Genomic DNA, 23,735 nt, shown 5'->3' with positions numbered 1-23,735 from the left:
TCATCTATCAATAAAAGAAATCTCGAAATGTCACTTCCATGTCCATCCACATCTGGTAATGATGGTACAGGACACCGCTGCGGTTCATGCTGTTACTTGTATGCTTGGAGCGATACTTTTAGACATTAGTCTCTCAAATGTTAAAACCTTTCAATATATGACTGTTATATTTGTATTTCATTAAAAAAAACTCCATTAATTACAGTATCATTTTTTACAAGTTTTAACTAGATTTTACAGAATCATAAGTTAAGGATTAAACTAAATATTAAACTAAGTTTTACTCTGAATTCATAATAACAAATATTCAGTCAAAAAAACAAAAACAAATAGTCTTCATTTTCAAAATACCATGATCATCAAAATAAAAAGAGGACACAGCACAACCAATGTAAAAATTGGCCACTCGATAAGAATAACCTCAACGGCACACAAAAAACCTTAAAATAATAAAGAGAAAAAAATACTTAAAACGGTCCTTATGGTTGGAGTTGTTTGCATAAACCCAAATATGTTTGATATACCAATCTATTTTTGGCACCTGTTCTATGAATATTAGCATGTTTGCAAAAATACTTCAAATGCTCAAGATTGCAACAACCTATCATCTCACCCAAAAACAAAAACAGCCAATTGATCTCTTCTTCCTTTCCAATCAATGGATGCATTGTGCTTTTTTTTCGGCAACTCTCGCAGTTTGGCAACACGGGTTTCATCCATGCATCCGGTGCACGTTCAAACATCCCAGACTTGTTCTCCTTGATGAAGTTTGACACCTTCTCAAACTTTTCATGCAAATCAAAACGAAAGTCAGTTTGTTGAAACTTACATGATTTGCATTCAAGAGTACCTGAAATAGTGTTTATATTCAAATGATATAACAAGTGATTGATAGTGTGAACGGTGGCGGGCTTTAAAGTTGCCCATGGGAATGGTGGTTGAATAGTTGGAGGAGTTTCGAGCACCTTGGTAGCATTAGGAGGAGAAAGTGAAGGTGTTAATGGTCTGTTTTCAAACGGTAAAGGCTGAGGTGGTGGTTGTGGTGGTGGTGAAAGTGTAAGCCATGACGATGCATTCACCATATCTTGTTCTTGATATGAAAGTGCAGTAGTAGGAGGAGGAAGACCATGGTATAAAATGTCTGAATGAAAGAATGTTGGTGGGTTAAAAGGTCTAAGGGATGATGAAGATGCTTCATCATCATGGTTCATCATCTTTCTTCTTCAGACAGAGTGACGGCAACAAAAGACACAAAATAAGAGGGAGGTTGTGGTTGCCGTTAATGTTTGAATACAACTAGGGCTTTGGTTTGAAAGAAAAGTAGGGCTTTATTTTAATATACGTATAAAATTATGTTTTCATTTAAATTATTTTAGATCTCTTTCCAAAACCGATTCTCTCTCTTCTCAAATGCTTCCTTCATTGACTAGGTCTACATTCTACTTTAATTTAAGATATAAAAGGAATATTCTCTACAATTAAATATGGAAGAATAGGCTCAGGCTCTTTTTTGTAAAAATTAATGTGTTTTTTTTTTATGAAAATACATCTTTATAAAAAATTAAAAAAAAAGTAGCATTAATTTTTTTTTAAATTCCACTTTTTTTGTGTACATAATAAAAAATATAAACAATATTTTTTATTTAATTTTGATTTTAATATACATTATTTGTGTGATAAATAAATTGATATGTAATTAACATATTGAATTTTTTTAATTTATGTTATGTCTTGTTTTATCTGTTCTTTTTATTGAATTAAGTATATAAATTTATAAATAATATTTTGTTGTATGCCGTTGATTTTTCATGCAATAAAAAATTGATATGTTCTAGACCAATTCTAATTGAGATAATCCTTTTAGGTATGCAATGCATCTCACATACTCATTCCAAGGGCATAATTCATAAATAAAAATAATAATAATAAGTATATTAATAATAATTCATAAGAGTCAATTTGTATTTACATGTTTAATCATTGTATAGTTTTAAAATGAGATTAAATGTAACAGTGGAAAATAATAATGGTGTAAAATAGTTTTATGATGTTATTCAATAAAAAAAATTATTCAACCAAGTCATATAACTAATTTAAAAATAACAATATGATTTGACTAAATATAAGAGGGTGATTGATTAACAATCTAAAATTATTTTATACTATTATTTCTTATCTAAAATAAATATAAAGAAACTACGACTAAAATTTAAATATGTACAATTTATCAATGTCAAATAAAGTCATATTTAGTTTTTATCAAATATTTGAATAGGAATATTATTCCAGATAATAATGATGGAATATGATTGAATGATATTTTTTAATTTAAAACAAACAAGGCCTCTATTACATGTCCCATAACCATTTAATATCAATCATTTTAAATGATAAAGTTTAAAGTTTAAAATTTAGTCAAACTTAAAATCAAATTTAAAAAAGATCATGTTTAAATTTAAACAACAAAAGTATGGAATCTAAATTCTGAAAAATTCTAAAGGATTAGAGTGAAATTTTGAATTTGTTTTGTGAAATACCTGGAAAGTGCAAAGAGAAACAATAAAAAGAAAATTGAGACATTGAAAGAAGAGAAAAGAAAAACCTCATTATATTGGATTTGTAATTGTAAAGGAGATAAGTAAGCAATTTTCAATTTCTCTGACATCTTATCAATGTTCCATCTATTTGTTTCTTTCTAAAGTGTATCTCATCATTCTTCCATTTCATACTGTTATTTATAAGCAATGGTGGTAAATTAATGTATTATAGGAAGTTACAATTTAAAAAATAAATTTGGAATTGAGTCCAAAAATAAAGAACAATTTTGAAAATAATAAAGGGTCAGACCAAAATAGATTATCCTCTTTATTCATATATAGATTATATAATAGTATTATAGAGAATACAAGAGATTTAGGACTTCTTTGGAAGACTTTTAATTCTTAGTTCTTAAAATTTGTTTTGTATATTTGTTTTAAAAAATTGTTTTAAAAATGAGAATGAGAAAAAAGTTGTTTGATAATCATTTTCTTGAAATTTGTTTGTAGGAGTGAGAAAATGTATTTGATTATTTAATTTTTTAAAACTGTTTTAAAAATAATAAGATGATAAAATTCTTTGATAATTTAATTTTTAAATTTGACTATATTAAATAACAAAAAATCAGAAATAATTTTATGACCATTTAATTCCTAACGAATAATTTTTTATTTATAGAGTATAGAGTTAAAAAAAATTATATCTAATCAAACATGTTTATTATATAATTAAATATTTTTAATAATGTAGATTGATTGATAATATAAAAAATATTTACATTAAATTTATTTATAAATTTAATCAATTAATATTTAACATAACGAGTTAATTTATAATATGTTATATAACACAAAAAAAGTTAAGAAAAGTACACTCTAATAAACTATAAATAATTAAAACTAATTTATAATATATCATATATTTTATTATATATGTATATAAAGTATAAACTGATAGTTGGTAGTAAAAGAAAAAGTAAAATAGATTTTATCAATCTAATTATATACAAAATTTATATAATTACATTTGTGTCAGTGGCATATTTTTTTGTGTTTTTTTATTCATTCTGAAAACAAAATTGGAAAATGAAAAACAAAAATATATTTATATTGTTTTGGTTTTTTAGTTTTGAAAACTGAAAATTAAAAATAATTTTACAAAAGTATTTTTTAAAACAAATCATTCAAACAGGTTTTTTATTTTTAAATTTTTAAAAATTATAAAAAAAAAACTAATTCAAACAAGCCCTTAAAACCCTTAATCCATTAATGTCCACTTTCTAATTGATATGTATTTAAAGGATAATAAAGATATTTTAAACATCAGTTCATCCAAATCATTAATTTGTTTGAGATGTTTTACTTTTGCATTAACTTCATTTGAAATAACACATAGTGATTACGATACATTTAAAGTGTTACAATGATCGTGTTTGGCAATTAAACTCTTTCTTAAAAAAATTTAAAATATATATTATGTTTTAAAAATAGATGAGTTAGTTTTTATTTTTTTTATAAAAAATTCTTTTTTATTCCTTTTTTTGTAAATACTACTTTTGGATGGTAAAGTTTTAAAATCATTTAAAATAAGAATATGTTTTGAATAATTTCTCATACAAATATTTTTTTAAATATATCTTTTTAAATAAATATATTATTATGTTAAAATCTCTTAACAATAAATATCTAAATGAAAAGTTCGAAATGCATTGCTTTTTCCTTAAAACAAGCCCATAACATTTTTCACTAGCCAAACCAGATAAATCTAAGGTTGTTAAATCATTTGTGGAATCAGTTAACAATGATTGTAACTTCCCTTTGAGTTAATTTCCTAAACAATGTGAAGGGTGATAGACAAACTATTTCAATATCAAAGGATGAATATCACTTACCCTTTAATGGTTAGCTTGCACCTCAAGATATCTTCTCTTCAGAAATCTATTAGAAAATAGGGTATTATCTTCTTGGAAAAAGTTTGTTTTAAGTTATCTATTTCCACATTAGAAGATGTTCGATATGTAAGGTTGGTTAGCTCTTGGAATTTCAACTCTTTTTTTAATAATCAAAAAATGGAATTAATTAAAGCATTAGGGATGCTCTAACCCATTCAATCAAAGAACCTTACAAAAGAAAGAAAAAAATTACCTAAGACAATCAAGAGGGACAACAAAATATATTGAAAGTTACAATGAGATAATGGGAATTTACCATTAACACTCCACTTCCAAGCTATTAGTTTAATAGCTAAAACTATCTCATTAACATTACAAACATCAACTTAAAAGATGATTATATTCCTTTAGTATAAATACTCCAAGTATTAGTCCACCAAATAATGACTTCATTGCCTTCTTTAACAATCTTTGACAGCTCTTTCTTGAAGTAAATGAAGTTTTACCAACAAGATTGATTCACCACTATAGGAATTTCAATCAACTTTCCACCCCTTTCCAAATTTACCTAGAGACTTGATATTGAAAAAATAGATGATCAATATTTTCTTCCTCCATAAAACAAAAAACACAAGGAAAATCATGATAATTAACAAGGACTTCTCTTCTCTTGAGTTGATCTCTACTTTATAATCTATTGAAGAACAACCTCCAACCAAATATCATGATTTTTGGTGGAATTTTGTTCCTCCAAACATCACTCAAAACCAAGAGAAGAGGTTCCTCCAAACCTGCATAATTATAAGAAGCCTAGTGTAAAATACCGTAGCAATTGTGAACAGAGAAAGAATTGGATGGAGTTCCCTTCCAAATTATTTGGTCGACAGCTTCTGTTGTATGAGAGAAGTCTGTCAAAAAAGACTCCAAGTCTGCAATATAGCTACTTAAATCAGAGAAATCATCGGGGATCATATCATTTAACTTCCACCTCCACCTGCCATTAAACCACTCTCCCATTTTTTCAATGAAATAATCCTTCTTGGTTGAGGCTTTAAAGACTTCAGGAAATATGTTTTGGACGCTTTGCTCTCATGTCCAATTAGCTTACCAAAAAGGAATTTTATTTCCCTTACCACTATAACAAATAATGTTTTCTGCAAAACAAGAGATAATGTTATGTTGGAACAAGATTGTTCATATCCATTGGATTTTGATTATAGCAAAGTACTTAAAGAACAAATGAGTATAGTGACATATGTTCAAGTATGCAAGATCACAAGCTTAGTATTCAAATATGAATAGATCTTGTTAAAAGAATATGTGGAAAAGAAAACCATCTCAAATTCTGGAATATCAGAATCTGATGATTCTGAAGGATCGGACTATGAACGAGTTGGTTTTGCCTCTGAAGGTTCAGACTCTAATCATATTGTTCCAGCCTCTCGTGACAGCTCAGACTCTGAAGGTTAAAGATGTCTCTGATTTTTACTATGTACCAAAAGTAGACCAGTATTGTCAAAGTGCCAGATTTCTAAAGCGATTCAATTAGGGTTTTGTTTTGCAAGGCTCAAGGAATGGTGATGTGACCTCTTAAGTTTGTTCTACCTTTTGGTAGATACCTAGTACTCAGAAAGGTGTTTTGGACAATGCTTTTATTCAGTGGACAGTGTTTCTAACCAGTTACATCCTACAACGTCTCTTTTGGCATGCTTCTTCATTAAGTTAACTCTTATGCCCAACCCTCCAACGGCTCTTTTATCTTCCTATATAAAAGAAAGATGAAGATTTGAAAGAAGGTTACACTACTACAACATAACAACTTGAGAATAACTTTGAGTTATTGTTTATAACTATTATTGCATAGAGTCTTAAGATTTCTTATCTTTGTAGAAGAGTTAAGAGTTAAAAACCTTTATGGTTATTGTACAACTATTATACTGTTGATTGTGTTAACAAAGTATAGTTGTTATCTATTCTACTAAACTTCTTGTTTAAAGTAGAGAAAGTATCTTGCTAGTTTGCTTAAGCAAAGGAAGTCTCTTGCTAGTTTTCTTGAGCAAAGGAAGTCTCTTGCCTGTGTTCTTGAGTAGTGAAGTCTCTTTCAGGTATTATTGAGAAAAGGAAGTCTCTTGCAGGATTTCTTGAGCGAAAGTCTCTTTCTGGACTAATTGGGAAGTTGTAATCAGGATTGATTATAGTGGAAATGTCTTGTTGGGGCGAGGGGGCTGGACTACTCTCAGTTGAGGAGAGGAACCCTGATAAATCATTGTGTGTCTCTTTACTTGTTGTTTATAATACATAATCTTTCCACTTTCATTATCAACTCTGACATGAATCATTATGTGTCGTTTTACTTATTGAAGCAAGTAGACTCTAGTGCAAAGGATTAATTTTGCATCTTCTGAACAAGCGTCATCAGCAGTTCTGAAGATTCTGCTTCAAAGGATTATTTGTCTACATCAAGTCATCAACTCTGCAAGTGAACATCAGACTAGTTATGATCAAGACGCTGATGAAGACAACCTCAGAACCTGTGAATTCTAGACTCCGAAGTCTCACTCCAACCAGGTTCTGAAGACATACTTCAACTTCTGATCAAGCTTTAACTAATTCTATAAAAAGCCTTTGGATCAAGAAGTTAAGTATAAGGATAACAGCGACTCTGAACAAGCCTCAACAAACGTTTACAAGAAGATTTCAAGTCTGAAGTTATACAAAGAAGATCACGTGACAACGGTACACTACTTTATGTCTAATCAGCATAAAGCTATGTTGTTAGGATCTTATCTCTTCGATTGCTCTGAACTCTACTCATGTAAGACCCCAATTTTGATCCTAAGATCCCTCATGCCATCTTATCATATGCATTTGCATTGGGATCACACCTTGGCATCCTTCTTACCTTCATTCATTGGGTTTGCATCAGGAGAGGTCACCAAGCATATTTGATTGTATCATACTTTTTTTTCATTATTTACTAACCAAAATACCAAAAATATGTCAATGTATAGTTTAACTCTTTTGTAGGTAGTGTGTATGCTCACCTATACTTTATCAAGCTCATATCTAGGGTTTGAGACCCTCAATGCAAGGAGCTCAATCAAGAAATGGTTCAAATTGTCTCTAAGCATCATATATGGATCCCCGTGATCTTCACATATCATTTTTATCAAGAATTCATCAAGAGTTTGGGATGTGTTTTCCTTGGAAACCCTAGTTCATCTGGGTATCTTATGTGACTTCTCCAACAAGTTTGTTCAACACTTGATCAAATATTTCAAGGGATACTTCATATTACATCATCCTATACATATATGATCCTCCATGAGTCCCAAAAGTCAATAGATTGTCAAGCTAGCAAGTTGGTTCATGGTGGTTGACCAGAGAAAGTCAACTGGTCAAAACTGGAGTTCCCTAGACCCTATCTCCTACAAATTTTGTCATATGAAAATTATTACAAGAGAAACGTTACTCTAAATGACATTACAAACAACTTTAATTTTTAAGTCAAGAGCTAGTTTTGCTTGGAAAGTCATTTTTTATGGTGAAACATTATAGGTCATTTTGTCTGAACCCTAGTTTGGAGGTCAACTTCCCAAGACCATAACTTGCACAATTTTTATGATATGAAAGCCATTAAAATTCCATTATCAAATTCAATATGTCTATGTCAAGTTTTATGTTTGTAGGAAGTTCAAATTCAACTTGCAAATGCATGTGCCAAGAGAAAATATTATAGGTCATTTGGGACCAATACCATTGAATAAGTGATTTTCCTTAACTTCTAAAATGCATAACTCCTTTATGAAAAATCCAAATGAGGTCCAATTTGTGACCAAATTGAATAGGTTTGAAAGATATACAACTTTTATGAAGGAACTTTTCTCATTTGAAGTCCATAGAAAAAGTTATTAAAGGTGGAAGAAGTGAACATATGACTTAGTACTTAGAAAATTTTCAAATATGTTTGATTTCCCAAACTTCCACCTCAAAACTCATCATGATCCAAGCTTCAAATGAAAAAGTGTTCAACATGAAAGTTGTTCCCCTTGATCTCACCTTTCCAAAAATTCTAAGATATCTCATTTGGCCAAAGGATGAGGGACTTGCGCATGGTTGCAATATGAAAAACCATTTGGATGATTTCCACTTCCACTTTTCATACACGATTGCATGGCTTACCAACATGAATTCAGTATGAATCTCACTCATTTTTAGATCAGATTACATCACTTGATGGGCCTAGCACACGCCCATGCAAGCATGCAAAGAGAATTTCACAAAATTGCCAAATTTGGAAGTGTGTAGAAATCAATCTCATGGCCTATAAATAAGACCCTCGTTGCTCAGAATTAAGGACCTCATGCCCAAGCTTTGAATCTGCAATCCTAAACCCTCACCCTTGAAGGATAAGCTTAAAGGTTTTCTTTGAAAATCGAGTTTCAAATCTTCATATGTTTTGAGATTGAAACTCCAAGAGTCCATGCCTTTCATTGATCCTAATCACTTCCAACAAGCATCTGAAGCAAGGCCAAGCATAATTGAAAGCAAGATCGTGTCAATCTGAAGCTCCATTGAAGGTGAATTTTCAGAACTTTCATCTCTTCGATTCTCCCTCAATTCTTCACCATTCTTGTTGATTTTTGGTTGTCTGAAGTCCTATCAATATAGGCAAGAAGATTGAGTTACTTTGAGGTCGAATCGAAGCAACCCAGTTCATAATTCTCAAAATTCAAATCCTTGTATCTTTTTATATACTTGGAATTGGAGAAAATTGAGGCCAGATTCGTGCTCCTGAGCATTTTTCCATTCAAAATAGTGTACTCACTTTCCATTTTTCATGAGGTTTTGATTGGACCAGTCTGGTGGCTCTCACCGGAGAAGAAGACCGGAGCTAGGGCTCCGGTGATGTGTTGGTGTGTCCAAAACCATTGGATCATGATCTCACGTTATAATCTTAGTCATTGCTTTTGCATACCACGCGTACATTAAGTTGACTTGAGCGCATGGTGGAATGCGCGTGTGTGGCCATCAGATCTGCCACCTCAATTAATGAGGGAGATCTGATGGCCCTTGTTTTTTTATTTATATTTTATTTTCTGATTTTTATTTAATCCATTTATTTTAATTAATTAATATTAATTTTATTTTGAATCCAAAAAATATGGGACTTTCACCAAAAATCTTTAAATTTTTTCCTCTTTTATTTTATGAATTAAAATTATTTTTTGGATTAATTTTGGTATTTTTTATGAATTAATTGTTTTTGTGCATATTTTTAATTGTTTAAAAATACTTCTGACTTTTCAAAAATCATGAAATTTTTTGTCCAAGGTCCTTTGACCTTCATCGACCTAGGATAAATCTCTTGGTCATTTATTTGGTGTTTTGAAGAGGTTTTAGGTTTTGGCCAATTTAAATTGAAATTTAATTCACTTTTAATTTGATTTTTTATTGATTAATTGTATAGAAATTGTGTTGAGCCATTTTTATTGACTTGTGATGTTTGACTATGTGTTTGGGCATGGTCAAGGTTGATTTGACTTTTGTTAAGTTAAAATCATTGGATTTAGGGAATTGATGAAATGTACATTTTATCTTCCAAAATGAATGGATGATTTTAATTTGATAAAGTTCCTCCCATGACCAATTTGTGTTTATCTCATCTCCCCTCCCTCTTCATCTTCAATCTCATTCTTTCTCATCCCTTCCATTGACTAATGACATCTCAACATCCTAAGGCTAATTGGTTCATCAATAAGTTTATGTTAGATGAACCAATACAAGTATGGATGAGATAGGTCCATCCCTTTGATTTTTTTATTTTAGTGTGTGGTATGTTTTAGGAGTTTGGTTCATTATACCAAATCTCTAACATGCATTAGCACCTAAATTTCTATTGCCCGACCTCAGATAGTTGTGACTTCTATATAAGTCTGATTACGATTGATTAACATAGAGCTAAATTTTGACCCTAAAGGCATAACATTCTAGTAAGTGGGATTGTAAGTCTCCTCCCTTTCATGGTATTGTGTGAAAACTTGGCATTTTTTCCTTCCTTTGGAAGATGTCTTGGTTCAAGGATCCATGCTTGTGAATATAGGGTTGAGTGTTCTCCAAAGAATGACTTAATCAATTAAAAAGCAAAACACCACTAACATCTCATCAACTAACATTTGGCTAACTTTTATTATATTGCTTTTATCTTTCAAGTCATTTACTTTATGCAATTTAATTCCAAGTCATTTACCATTCCATTTGTCATTTACATATCATTTAACTTGTTAATGTTAATGTTATTTTCACTTTGCTCATTTGAGCCATATATTGTGATTGTATATATTTATTAGCATACTTTGTTTGTGTTTGTGGTCTTAGGACCTTAAAATACTTAATAAACAACAAAAACCCTAAAAAAATATTTGTGTGGACTGTTGGATTTGATCTGAGCTTTTGGACTTAGAATTAGACAATATTCCCCATGCAAAAGGATTTGGCCAATGCCAACATTATCAAGTTATTATGATTTGAGCTTTCATCTGATGCAAGTATTTAGATCCACTTGAGTTCATCTGCTACATGGTCTTGATACAACTGTTACTTTGAACCTGTGCCTATTGTTTTGTTCTGAGCAAAGTCAAGGAAGATGTCATTTGATGCATGAAGAAGTACAGAAGAATGTTAGCTATGAAGTTTGCTTACTTAGATGTGGCCATCTTTATTTGATGCCTTGCTCTTCATATTGCTAATTGATTGTTGATTATTGCTTGATTCAAAGTCCAAAGGGAAAGTGGGTTTTCTATATGACATTCTTGTCTGCTGGATTGCATCCCATTGATCAGATCTTTTCAACTCTTAACTCTTAATTTTATGCTTAGGATAGCCTCTTCATCTCCTCTCACTTCTTAAATTTCAAAATCTCTCCCCCCTTTCAAAAACTTTCTTTGCTTGTTAATTCAAACTTAGAAATGTTTTAAATTAGAAACTTAGGCTTTATGCCATTGCATTTTTTTAAACTCTTTTCTTAAATCAAACTTGTAAACAAATCTAATCATATTGACTTAAAATTTCAAAAGACAAAAAGAACTGACACTCATTCAAACTCTTTTGGGCCTTTTGTGCCTCTTTTTAAATTTAACTTTTGATTAAAAGCAACCCACTCATTTTGAAATTGTTACCACGAACTACGAGGTTTTTATCCCTTATTTTTATGTTTGTACGTAGGCACAAGTCTGAAGGTCTTGTCAAATACAAAAATATAATTAATAAATTCTTTTCTCATCCCCACACTCTATTTTTCTCAAACATCTTTTATACCAAAAACACATACACACATGAAAAAGGGCTCCCTAGGAGTACCTAGGACACTTTGGGTGCTCACACCTTCCCTCTGTGTAACCAACCCCCTTACCTGTAATCTCTGGCATTTTATTAGTTTTGATTTGAAAACTTCTTATCTTTGAGTTTTGTTCGTACTTTTCCCTTTTCCTTTGGAAAAAATAAAAGTGCGGTGGCGGCTCTTGTTTTATCGACGTTAAGTTTATCCATAGCTTAATGGTCATGAATTTACCGCTACAACTCTGTCTCTCTCAACGTCTTTATACTAGCTGATTTTTTAGCTCACTCTATTGTAGAACGGATAAAGACCTTCAACGGCTACATGTACCTTTGAATGTTTCAATCTTCAACGTTTCTATTCTTATCATTTATTTATAGATGAAGATTGAAAACATTCAAATTGTTTGTTCTGACCAAGATGAATGTGAGTTGAAGAATACGTGGTTGTGTTCACAAAGATGTGATACTAGTTCATAGTATTGGCTGAGAGAGATACTGTATTTATTCAGAAAACAGATCTAAGAAACACACATTAAATAAAAAATATAACCACAAGGGTTAAGTGTGTGAGAGCATAGTGAAATGATCAAGGAAGATCATCAGAATAGAAAGGCACAAGAAGAATAAAATTTATGCAAGGAGAGAAGAAGAATGAACATTTTATTCTTTCACACTCAGGAGCTAACAACTCATATTCTGCTCAAGAGTGTAAACCTTTGTGTATCTGCTTAACTAAGAAGCACGCACATGAACACAAGGTTAATGTCATATTCTTTTGTTAAGAGAATCTAAAGACTCTAGCTGATATACTCAGAGTAAGTCTCTTTTTGATTAGATTGAGCAAAAATTTCTCAATAAGGGTGATTGAGCATTGAAGTCTCATGCTTGCACAGAGCAGGAAGTCTCAATTTGGGTGATTAAGCAAGTGAAGTCTCATACTTGTGGGCAGAGCAAGGAAGTCTCGGTATAGTGTGATTAAGCAGGAAGTCTTGAGTTGTTGGCTTAAGCAATTGTAATCAGTCTGATTATAGTTAAAAGCTCTTATGTTGTAGGGGAACTGGAGTACTCTCGATTTGAGAGGAATCAGTATATATATTGTGTGTCTATTTATTTACTTCTGCATTTACATTTTGCTATACAGCCAAACTCTGAAGTCAGACTCTAATTTGATTCAGCCTCTTACTTATATCAGAATCTGAGCTTTACACCTTAGGTTCTTAAACAGAGTGAAGAAAAGGAAATAAAATTCTCATTGTTGATACTCACTCTGGTATCAAGCTCTGAACGTGGTTCAGAATCTGACGTTCCAGAATCATAAGTGAAAAGAGAATTTTAGGCATACACAATTCAACCTCATCCCCCCTCCCTCTTCTTGTGTATTTTTATCACCTACACTCATGTATGATGAGAATCCTGAGTCCAAGTATCATTGGTCCGAGAATTTTTATTCATCTCTTATTGTGACCATCAACAACATTTCTTCTTCTTAATGCTTTACAAACTTTGCATCATTTTCTTGATTATTTTGTTTTTCAGGATAATCACTAGACTAGTTACCATATTTCTGACAACTGAAACACTAAATGTGACTTTTGTCAGGTTTTCTACCACCTCCTTTTCCTCTACCAACAGCATCACCTCTTTGGTTACTTTGGTATGAGGGTCTTCTCTGATTCGACGAATTTCCTTCTTTCTCGTTTCCTCTACCAGTCGAATTGTTGTAGCCTCATATACCTTTGTAGTCAATCCACTTACCTTTGCCTTTCTTTTCTCTTGTTGATTGTGTCTGCAAAGTCACATCATTTTTCGACTTGCTTGCAGTTGTTTCAGCCATTCTTTGTTCATGAGATTCAAGCGTCCCTCGAAGCTCTTCTTTTGTCAATATTGACAAATCTTTCGACTCTTTTATGGTTACTACCACGTGGTCAAACTTTATAGTCAATAACCTCAATATCTTTGCAAAAACCGATATTGATGTCAACGCCTCTCCACATACCTTGATTTGATCCACCAGTTTCGTAACCCTAGTGAAAAAGTCTGTTATGCTTTCATTATCATCCATCTGAAGCAATTCATACGTTCTTTTGTGAGTCTGTAACCTTACTTCTTTCACCTTCTCATCGCCATCAAATGATTTTTCCAAGATTTCTCATGCTTCTTTCGCTTAATCAACATCACTCAACTTTTCAAAATTGTCTGAATCAACACATTGATGAATTATAATAGAGCTTTATAATCTTTCTTCATCAATTCTTTGTGTGCAGCCTTTTCTTCATCCGTCGTGTTTTCTGGAAGCGGCGTCACTCCCTCCTTCACAAGATCTCAAAGATCTTGCCAACAGAAAATAACCTTCATCTGTTTACACCAATTCTCATAATTCTAACCCTTCAGAATTGAGAGACTCGCCGGAAAATATCCATTTGGATGATTCATCGTCATCGTATTTTTCTTTCACAAATCACTCAGTCAATGTTCTAGATACCAAATGTTGGAAATTTACCAAAACCTATGGAGAATTTCACTGCACAATTGATAATGAACGAAGAATAGAAAAGATAAAAAATTGGGGAAGAAATGGAATTAGGATTTTGATGAGTGAAAGAAGAAGAAGAAATTGTTTCTACAGAGTTTCTCTCTACTCTCAAACAAATTTTATTCAACTATGCAACTGCATTCTTTCTTGTGTTTCAACAATAGGGGTTACTCCCTATTTATAGGTTGAATTTGCTTGCTCCCTAAGCAAAACTCTAACTAACCTAATTCGGCTAAAATTACAAAATAAGCCTAAGTCAAAATCTCTAACGAACAACATGCTTCGACATTACGACATTAGCGTTTCAACATTTCCTTGTCTTTGTCGATCAACCTGCTTCGACACAAGAAATTACAATTCAACAAGATTTGAGCTGAATCAGTTATTAATAAGTCGAGTTGAGGCGAATTCGAACCGATTTAACTCATTTCCAACCCTATTCAAGAAATATAACCACGAGGTTGAACAAAAAAATTACTTATTAAGTTAGTTAGTAATGAACAAATTTAACAAAATACGTATAAAATACATATTAAGTCATCAGTAAATGAGTATGGATGACAATTGTACCCATCCTCAATGGATACCCATAAATATTATTCATAATGGATAGGGTAAAAACCCGCAAAATGGGTACGGACCCGGACAATTATCCATTAAAATAAGAGGGTATGGGTGCGGGTATGGGCATGGGTATCTTAGTACCCAATCCGTCCCATACCCACATTGTATACATTTTTATTTGTTTTTATTTTCATTATTATGTACACATATTAATCTATTAAATTTATTAAATACATCACTATTAAATTTCAATACATTATATATATATATATATATATATATATATATATATATATATATATATATATATATATATATATATATATATATATATATATATTTGTTTATTTATTATCTCAATAATAACATCCTCAAATTTTAGTAAATATTGTTAAAAAGTAAAATTAGAAGATAAATTATAATTGATGGATAATTTTTTATTATAAATACGGGTAAACGGATATGAGTACTTAGGCATCCATAAAACACGGGTACGGATATAAATATTGGTGTTCATACTCAAATATAAATATTTGTTTTAACTGCGGATTTGGGGACGGACCCTATAAATGAAATTAGATGTTGATGTTAGTAATATTAAGAGACCTTATAATTTAGTTATTTGTTAAATCAGGTCAAAAAAATTTACCTTAACTAGCCTTACAACGCCTACTTATAAGTCAGGTACGAAATCTACCTAAAAACTCTTTTTCTAACGGACTTAAAAATTATCTTTTGTACTAGTACTCAATTTTTTAGTAAAAGTATAGATAACATTATTTGGAACGGTGTCCCGCCAATGATACATGTCAAATAAATTCTAGTTTTGCTAATATGTGAGCACAATAGTTTCCTTTATTATAGATATGAAACATAATGCAAGTCATCTAAAATGAAACCAAAGTCATACAATTCTCAGTTGTTAACGATGATATGAGACAATTACAGCGCTTTTTTCCAGTCCAGTAACGATGTTTTTGTGATCAATTCGAGGTCTCTATAAGGGCTGCAAGTCGTTTGGAAGACGAAGATGCCGAGCAAGTGCCAGATTTTTTGTTAGAGATTATTGCTGAATAGGCTTCCACCCAAAGCGAATTTGGCTAGTCGTGGAATCGTTTCAGGCGCGCATAACACAGTATGCCCTAGTCGTGGAATCGTTTCAGGCGCGCATAACACAGTATGCCCGCTGTGTTTGTTAGAGGAGGATGTTGCTATTGCTGTTTGGAAGAGCTTGATTAGGTCCCGAACCAATGGCAGGAAATTAGTCCCTTGAGGAGAATAAAGCAACGTGTTGAAGCATTATAGTTAAAAACTCAATAACTCCACTAAGCAGAAAACTATTAATACTTGAATCCGAAAACATTGAAGAACAATCTTAAAAGCATCATTCACTCACGAAATAAAAACTATCTTATGATCAATTCATAAAGAAGAGCCTAAAGTTCTAGGCATTGAAACTGAAGGATCCATTTGGTTGTAGCTGTTTGCACAAACCAATATAAGTTAGATATACCAAACAATCTTTCAGACCTTCTATGTCTACATCATTGTGTTTAAGGAAACACTTCAAATGCTTGGTACAATGAAATTGATTACCATATGAATTATGCTCCAAATACATATATTGTTCTCATCAAAAGTTAAAACATAAAGTAAATACCCTAGTCTTAGTCTCATAGTTGTTGCATTTCAAATTGTCGCTATCTTCTGATGAACTTCAATTATTCTGAGCATACTTTAGCATAACTGGAATAAATCACTTCAAATGAGTTGGGTTTAGCCAATCAAACTTTGTGAAAATCTATCATAAGAGGATCCAAACCATTTAGTCATAATAACTATAATGTTACTGTCAACTAATGATAAATTAAACTGTCAATATGGTTTATCTTTACTAAGAGAATCCTTTTCGGATGATGCCACAGTTGTTGTGTTCTTGAGTGGTATCTCATGGTTGTGCTTTCCTTCATATGTAGTCACAAATGATTTTGGATCATCGATTGCTCTCTCGACGTGCTTGCGAACATTGCACTTTATATGAGTACATCTATAGTAACTTCTACAAGATTAAAAAAAATGAATACTGTCAGAAAGAGTAATCTCCAAGGAACCTTGCTTTACAAGTAATCTTGAAGCAACTCATATATTATAGTTACTTTGAAGAAGAAAAGTATGAACCTGGGATATGGATTTCCCTTCACCACCTTCTGTCCGTATTTCCTCCAGCGAAAGCCGTCTCCAAGGATTTCAGAATCCGCAGAATTTTGCATCACGATCCGTGGCTCTACTAGACCTTCTTCTGATACTGCCGCTTCGTTCGATTGATTCTCATTTTTCCTGCACAAACTTAATTACTTAGTACTGAAAAAATTATGTTACCAATAACATATCTACATTGCATGAAGTTGCGTACGTGTTAAAACTATTTTTCACCTTCTTTTACTTCTAGGATCATCTTCATCTGCCTCAAATCCTTTGCTTCCTTCCTCACAATCCCCACTTAAACCAAAAGAATTTTCATAAGTAGGATCATTAGGATGTGAAGCTTTGACATGATTCTCTATTCTTCCTTCATTCTGATTATTATTATTATTACTCCACAATGTATCTTGAACCATTCCGTCAGAAACCATTCCCGGTCCTTGTGTCGCTCCCGCATTGCGCTTTAGAAGTTGCGGCTTTCCATGGCAGTGTTCGCCTTTGTAAACAATTTCAGCAATCTCGCCATCAAATGATCTTTCAACTTTCTTCTTAACTGGACAGTTAGGATGTGTGCACTTGTAATAACTTCGAGGATACTCGCTTCCTTTTACTTGCTTCTGTCCGTATTTTCTCCAGTTATATCCATCATATGAAGGTTTATCCGTATTCGCTGTGGATGATGTTAAAGCTTTTTGGTCTTCCTCCATGTTCTGTTGCGCCGTCTTACAAGGTTCAGTGGCCTGGTGTGTTTCTGTAGGTAGGGTAGTAATGTTCTGATGAAAATTTGAGCTTTTGTTAGATCTAAATTTGTCATGGTTTAGATTCTGTAGATTGGCCTCCATTGATTGCTGTGGTTGTAGCTGGCTAGTGCTACAGATTCCCTACTCCAAAAGAAGAGAAAAAGATATAAGTGTTCGAAAAAAATCTATTGCACTCAAATTCGTCCAGAACATGTTTAGGCCATATATCCAACGTGGAATTCTTAGTGAGTGACCCGATAGCAGGTAGTCCAACGGATCTAAAACCAAACTCTTGATACCATGTTAAGAAATGTGGTTAGGCCTAACTCAACCATACATTGTTCAGGATTATAAGAAAATGTTCAGACCATATATTATTCGATGCGAGACTCTTAACATGCAGCACTAGAAAGATGGCTCCAACAAATCTAAGATAGATTGTGATAACATATTAGAGTCCGGTTCATGCTTATTATGACTCTCAACTTAAACCTTAAATCCTAAACATCTAAGACTCATGCATAAGAGAAAGAAGTGTATTATGTGTGTGTAGAATCTATAGATACTGACCATGTTTGCCAAGAGAGAGACAGTAGTCTGTGACACAAATTTCGCCATTGGCTTGTATATGAGAGACTGATTGGTGTCAGGTTTAGGATCCATGTCAGAAGAATTGCTAAGTTCACCTCTAAAAACATCAGCCTGTGATTGTAAAAAACACAACAGATGTTAGACATCAACAAATGTTTTAAAACCGAACTAGACCATTCGGTTTTTGAAATACTAACATCGATTTATCTATTGTATCGTGCACAGAATGCTCGCTCACCTGAGAAGGGGGGAGATTCAATGTTGGCTTGAACCTGACTGTCTTTGGTCTAATTGCAGAAGTTGTAGTTTGAGAAGAAGATGCAATTGGAGGAGCGGCATTGATAGCACCTGCTAGAAGCTCTGAGAAAGATTTGAAAGTAGAACAATTTGGCCTTGAAGCAACTGGTTTTGCAACAACTACTCTTTCTACTTCGTCAACATCCATCCTCAAATGCTATCTATCTCTTGCAAGATTTTTCACCTTCAATTGAACCAAGATAAAGATCACTTGGTAGGTAAGTAGGTATAATTACCTAACATTAATAAAAGTTGTAAATTACAGACAAAGGTTTAATAATAGTTAGATGTTGCTATAATTAGTATTAGTAACCTACAAAATAGCACTGTTTAAATCATATACAATAATACTGCAACCATAATCATAGACTGAAAATCCTAGCTATAATTTAGTTTAATCTTTTTTAATGTCATCTCACAAAACAACAAATGGTGTCTCTTCCAAAATAATGTTTGGTCTGAACAAAACCATTTAACAAATACAGCAAAAGTGATTGATTATCCATTCTTAAAATTACTAGTGAGAAGAAAAGGATGAAGAAACAGACCTGCATAAAAGCAAGAAGAAGCTGTAACATGCTAAATAGATGCACCTTGGCTTATGTGACTTGTCAAAAGGTTTATGAATACTTGAATAAATACTAAGTACTATGTAAAAACGAGAGAATGAGTGAGAGTGAAAATGAAAAAGTGGATGAAGCGTTGTTTGTTTGTTAGTTATTGGGATTTGTGAATATTAAGGATTGGTTGTTCCAACCTCCACGAGTGTACGGACAACTAACAGTCAATATTTGTGTAGTTTTGACCATCTGTTGAAGTTCACAGTCATGGAGATGGTTATTTTCAACGGCATTAATGCTATCTTTGAAAAATGTTATGAAAGTAAATAAAATAGAAGAAAAAAAAGTGAGATGTTGTTTGATTTGGGGGAAAATCTGTATATATATAAAATAGCGATATGTAAAGCACATACACGAATGAATTTAGGAATGTTGATGTGTGTCACACATCACATGTCTAATATTCATTCATTCATGTGACATTTGTAGGACGTCATTGCACATTCAAACAAGTTTAAAATAAATAAATAAATAAATAAAAAATGATTAATTATTATGTATTGTCAGTGTAAAAAAAAATTATATTGTCGATTCATCATCATCATCCGTTTGTATTACTTTATAAGTTTTTAAAATAAAAATCAAACTTATTTCAATATCAAACGTCTAGGATTAACTGAGAAATTTTTACAAAAATAACCCACTTTTTCAAGGAAATTCCCAAAATACCCTTGGTTTCAAAAAAAATCTCAAACTACCCCACTTTTAGGAGGAGGAGTCAATTGAATTGGAGACTCCTCTTAAAAATTAAATGGAGGCGCCAATTGGATTGGCGCCCCTGTGTAGGACTTAAGAGGAGGCGCCAATTCAATTGAAGCCTCAGTGTAAAATGCTATTTTTTTTGTAAATGGTATACGTGATAGATAAATTTGATATAGGACCAATTGATATTAATAAAATTTATCGTTTACACAAAGAAACCTAATGGTGATGACTGGGATCACCTAACCGACCTCCGGTCCCACATCCTCTAGCTACCCTAACCCACGTTGATGATTCGGTACCGGTGTTTGAGCATCTTAGGGGCCAGGAGCGTCACTTCCAACTACAGGAGAAGGCCTGTTGAGGTAGTCAGACAAGTCGGCATAGTCTTCAGTATGCATCGATGGTGTACCGCCGTAGCTGAGCTCATGACCCATGCCAGAGAAATTGGGTTGTGGATGACTCATTAATGGGCGACCGGGACGGTTGAAGGGAGACATGGGTGTGAACGATGCGTCGAGGAAAGGTTGAAAAGGTTGTTGGGGTGTTTGGTAGAGATAGGGTTGTTGGATGTTTTGGTTTTGTAAGGTTTGGGCTTCTTGGCTATGGTAGGAGGAGGAGCGGTTAGTGTTGAATGATCGTTGGGTGTTCTGGCTTAGGCGACTTTGGTATGGTGATGGGGTGGGTACGTAGCGATGTTGAGTCTCAGGTTGATGGTCAATTTGTTGGTGGTGGTATGGGGTATGCTCTTGGTATTTGGGGTTGGATGTATGGTATGTTTTGGTTGTATGTTTGTGTGTTGGTTGAACGGAACGTTTGACGGACAGGGGGTTGTGTCTATCTGGTCTGACACTGTTGTTGGGGGTTTGATGTTGAGGTGTCAGGTGTGTAAGTCATATGGCGTGGGTCGTACAAGTACATATCCTCGGCGATGAACTGAAAACCAACCGATCTGTACCAAGCCATATAAGTACGACTTGGTTTTTCTTCAGTTGGCATGACTGCGTCAGTTAACACATGGTCATGACGGTGCTTCCATTTGGGACACTCCGATCTTGCGAAGCTTTGTCATGGATTGAAGTTCCATTGGTCGTTAACTTTGCGCAGATGCCATTCTCCTAGGCTAGTTGGGGGATCTGGGATGTTTTGGGGCATACCGAACTGCAGCTTCACACGATCACTGTTGTGCATCTCCACAGTTGTGAACCGTATTATCGGTGTGCAAGCAGTCCATACGGCCGCATCTTCAGCGTTGACCTGATGGTCATGATCCAAATTAAGGTATGGACGCCAAATGAACTAAAGTGTGAAAGAAGATAGGATTATAATCTAGGTAGAAGAAGTTAACAAAATATAACGAAATTATTAAGTTATTTTCCTTACATTTGTTGGTCGAAGGTGATCCAACAGGTTGCGATACTGAGTAATACAGTGTCTTGGACATCTGTTGTAACTCATACCACGTGCAGACCATCTACACGAAAAAGTCAAAAAATATTAGTTAGAGATAATAGTCTTTAAAGAAGTAACTAAAGATATAGCAATTTAAACAACTTGCTTTTATGCATACGGAAATGTGAAAGGGTTGTTGTTGACTGGTGCTATGGACGGTAGTCTTGACCAACCACATGCTTGTAGCAAAACAGCACATCCAGAAAATGTAGATGTGTCTTTGTGTGAGTTTTTGCACAAGGAGCTATAGAGATAGGCTAGACAAGCAGATCCCCAACTGTAACTTCCTATTCTATCTACATGTCTAAGTAAAGGTAAATACATAATATGCATGCTAGAACCACTACCTTCGGGAAATAAAAACGAGCCAATTAACAGCATAATGCAACACCTAGTTTTTATTATTCGAGCATCTTCGGTAGAATGCTCAGCTAAGTATAAACTATTATAGTACGACTTAAGGCGTGAAAGTAGTATACCTTGACCTCTTGTGTTATCATCTAACAAATCAGTCTCCAAGAGATCCATGCAAATTGAATTTGCATAGTTGGTTTTACCATTAACAGCCTTACCTTCAATGGGCAGTCCCAAAAGCATGTAGACGTCTTCTAACGTCACGGTACACTCACCGGTTGGGAATCAAAAAGCGTGTGTCTCTGGTCTCCATCTTTCGCATAAAGCTAGAATGAATTTGTTATCTACGAACCAAGACAAAATCTTGCTTATATAACCAAAACCGGCGAGTTCAACATAAGGTTGAATCATCGGGTTCATATGGACATATTCGTGGACCCGAGTCCGGAACCTTGATACATCCTATAAAATAAAGAACAAAAAACTTGACTAAGTTGGTATGTTAAAATAAAAAGGGGTTGGTGAAGATGAAAGATAAAAAGTTAACAAAAGAAAAAACTTACATATGTTGCGATGTTTGCAACCGTTCCTCTATGTGATTCGCCCATTGTGAGGATAGACATTTTGTCGTGGGGTTGGTGTAGATGAAACTACAAGAAGTTGCTGCAGATGAAATTGTAGAAGAAGTATTGTAGAAGTAGTGAGAGTGATTGTGTGGAAGAAGTGTTGATGGAGTGGATGTATTTATAGGCAAATGGATGGGAGCATGAAAAGTTGTGCTTGCATGGTGTCTCCACTTGAATTGGCGACCATGTACAACCTTTAAGAGGGGTCGCCATTCAAATTTGCGCCTCCAAAGGGACATGCATGCAAGACCTAGGTCTGATTGCTTGGTTTCGAGGTCTGAATGCATGCTTTGACAAGGTGTCGCCAAATGGATTGACGCCCATGTGCAAGGAATGAATGGGGGCACCAATTCATTTGGAGTGTGTGTCTGCATGTCTGACACGTGGCTGTCATCTCTCTTGCATGCTGAACATGTCACTTCTTAGTAGCTTGCATGATTGACACATCATTTCGGAGTAGCTTGCATGTGTGACACGTTACTTCGGAGTAGCTTGCATGTGCGACACGTCACTCCGAACTAGCTAGCATGTGAGACACTTCACTCCTCTATTTAAGTGTCTTACTATCAATATCCAAGACATTTCACTCACATTCGTCTGCAGCAAGAAAATAGTTTTCATCTGCACAATGTCATCTTCACCAAAATACATTGCCAATGTTCACTGCAACGGTGAAACATACGAGTCTGAGTTGTATGGTTTTTGTTTTCGAAACACTGATACCATTAGACTCACGATCAAGAGAAATGCAACCTTCTTGCATTTGAAAAAAAGAATACAATCATGTATAGGATCGGGTATTGTGTCAAAGATCACATATCAAAATCCAATATGTTTTTAGAATAGTCAATGCAAGTTTGTTCCCCTAAAGGTACGAGACGATGAAGATGTTGAATACATGTTTGTTAGTCATGAACATTCAGGTTGCAACTGTATTGAGTTGTACATTACTCTTCAACCATGTATACCATCTCAGCAGTCACAAATAACCAGTCAGGATGAATCGGGTGAATTTGATCCACAATGGTCAAATGACGTCAACCCAGAAGCAGAAGCAGAAGTGGATGTCGTTGATGAAGAAGAAGAGGAGACCGAGATACAGGTTGATCACATGCTGAACAACGACATTGAAGATAATGATCAACCACCACCAATACCTCCTAGTCATGTCTACAATCCGCCTCAACATATGACAAATATGGATCTGCACGACGATGAAACATCCAACAGTGTTTTCTATAATCCGTATCCGAGATCAGAAGGCGAATTACAGGTGGGAGACATGTT

General features: G+C 33.6%; 2 protein-coding genes across 2 annotated transcripts; both read right to left on the bottom strand.

Annotated features, from left to right (window-relative positions):
- Positions 1–273: 273 nt before the first annotated feature.
- On the bottom strand, positions 274–1,214 carry LOC127130097 (uncharacterized). Its single transcript, XM_051059166.1, has 2 exons — positions 525–1,214; positions 274–285 (listed from the first exon to the last, which is right to left on the bottom strand). Exons 1-2 carry the CDS (start codon positions 1,212–1,214, stop codon positions 274–276), a joined length of 702 nt encoding a protein of 233 aa, XP_050915123.1.
- Positions 1,215–15,701: 14,487 nt separating this feature from the next.
- LOC127125864 (WRKY transcription factor 44) lies at positions 15,702–19,408 on the bottom strand. The gene is made up of 6 exons (XM_051054716.1): positions 19,243–19,408; positions 18,636–18,878; positions 18,377–18,508; positions 17,298–17,947; positions 17,043–17,201; positions 15,702–16,923 (listed from the first exon to the last, which is right to left on the bottom strand). The coding sequence occupies exons 2-6, from the start codon at positions 18,840–18,842 to the stop codon at positions 16,740–16,742; spliced, it is 1,332 nt and encodes a 443-aa protein (XP_050910673.1). The 5' UTR covers positions 18,843–18,878; positions 19,243–19,408; the 3' UTR covers positions 15,702–16,739.
- Positions 19,409–23,735: the final 4,327 nt, after the last annotated feature.

This window comes from Lathyrus oleraceus, chromosome 3 (assembly GCF_024323335.1).
Source record: "Lathyrus oleraceus cultivar Zhongwan6 chromosome 3, CAAS_Psat_ZW6_1.0, whole genome shotgun sequence".
Lineage (NCBI taxonomy): Eukaryota > Viridiplantae > Streptophyta > Magnoliopsida > Fabales > Fabaceae > Lathyrus > Lathyrus oleraceus.
This window is presented reverse-complemented; position numbering and strand designations above follow the sequence as displayed.

Excerpts from the sequence above, each read along its gene's own strand:
- LOC127130097 (XM_051059166.1), bottom strand. The coding sequence starts at position 1,214 with ATGATGAACCATGATGATGAAGCATCTTCATCATCCCTTAGACCTTTT.
- LOC127125864 (XM_051054716.1), bottom strand. The coding sequence starts at position 18,842 with ATGGATGTTGACGAAGTAGAAAGAGTAGTTGTTGCAAAACCAGTTGCT. Across the intron at positions 18,509-18,635 it reads TGAATCTCCCCCCTTCTCAG|GCTGATGTTTTTAGAGGTGA; the intron begins GTGAGCGAGCAT and ends TTACAATCACAG. Across the intron at positions 16,924-17,042 it reads AAGGGAAATCCATATCCCAG|AAGTTACTATAGATGTACTC; the intron begins GTTCATACTTTT and ends TTAATCTTGTAG.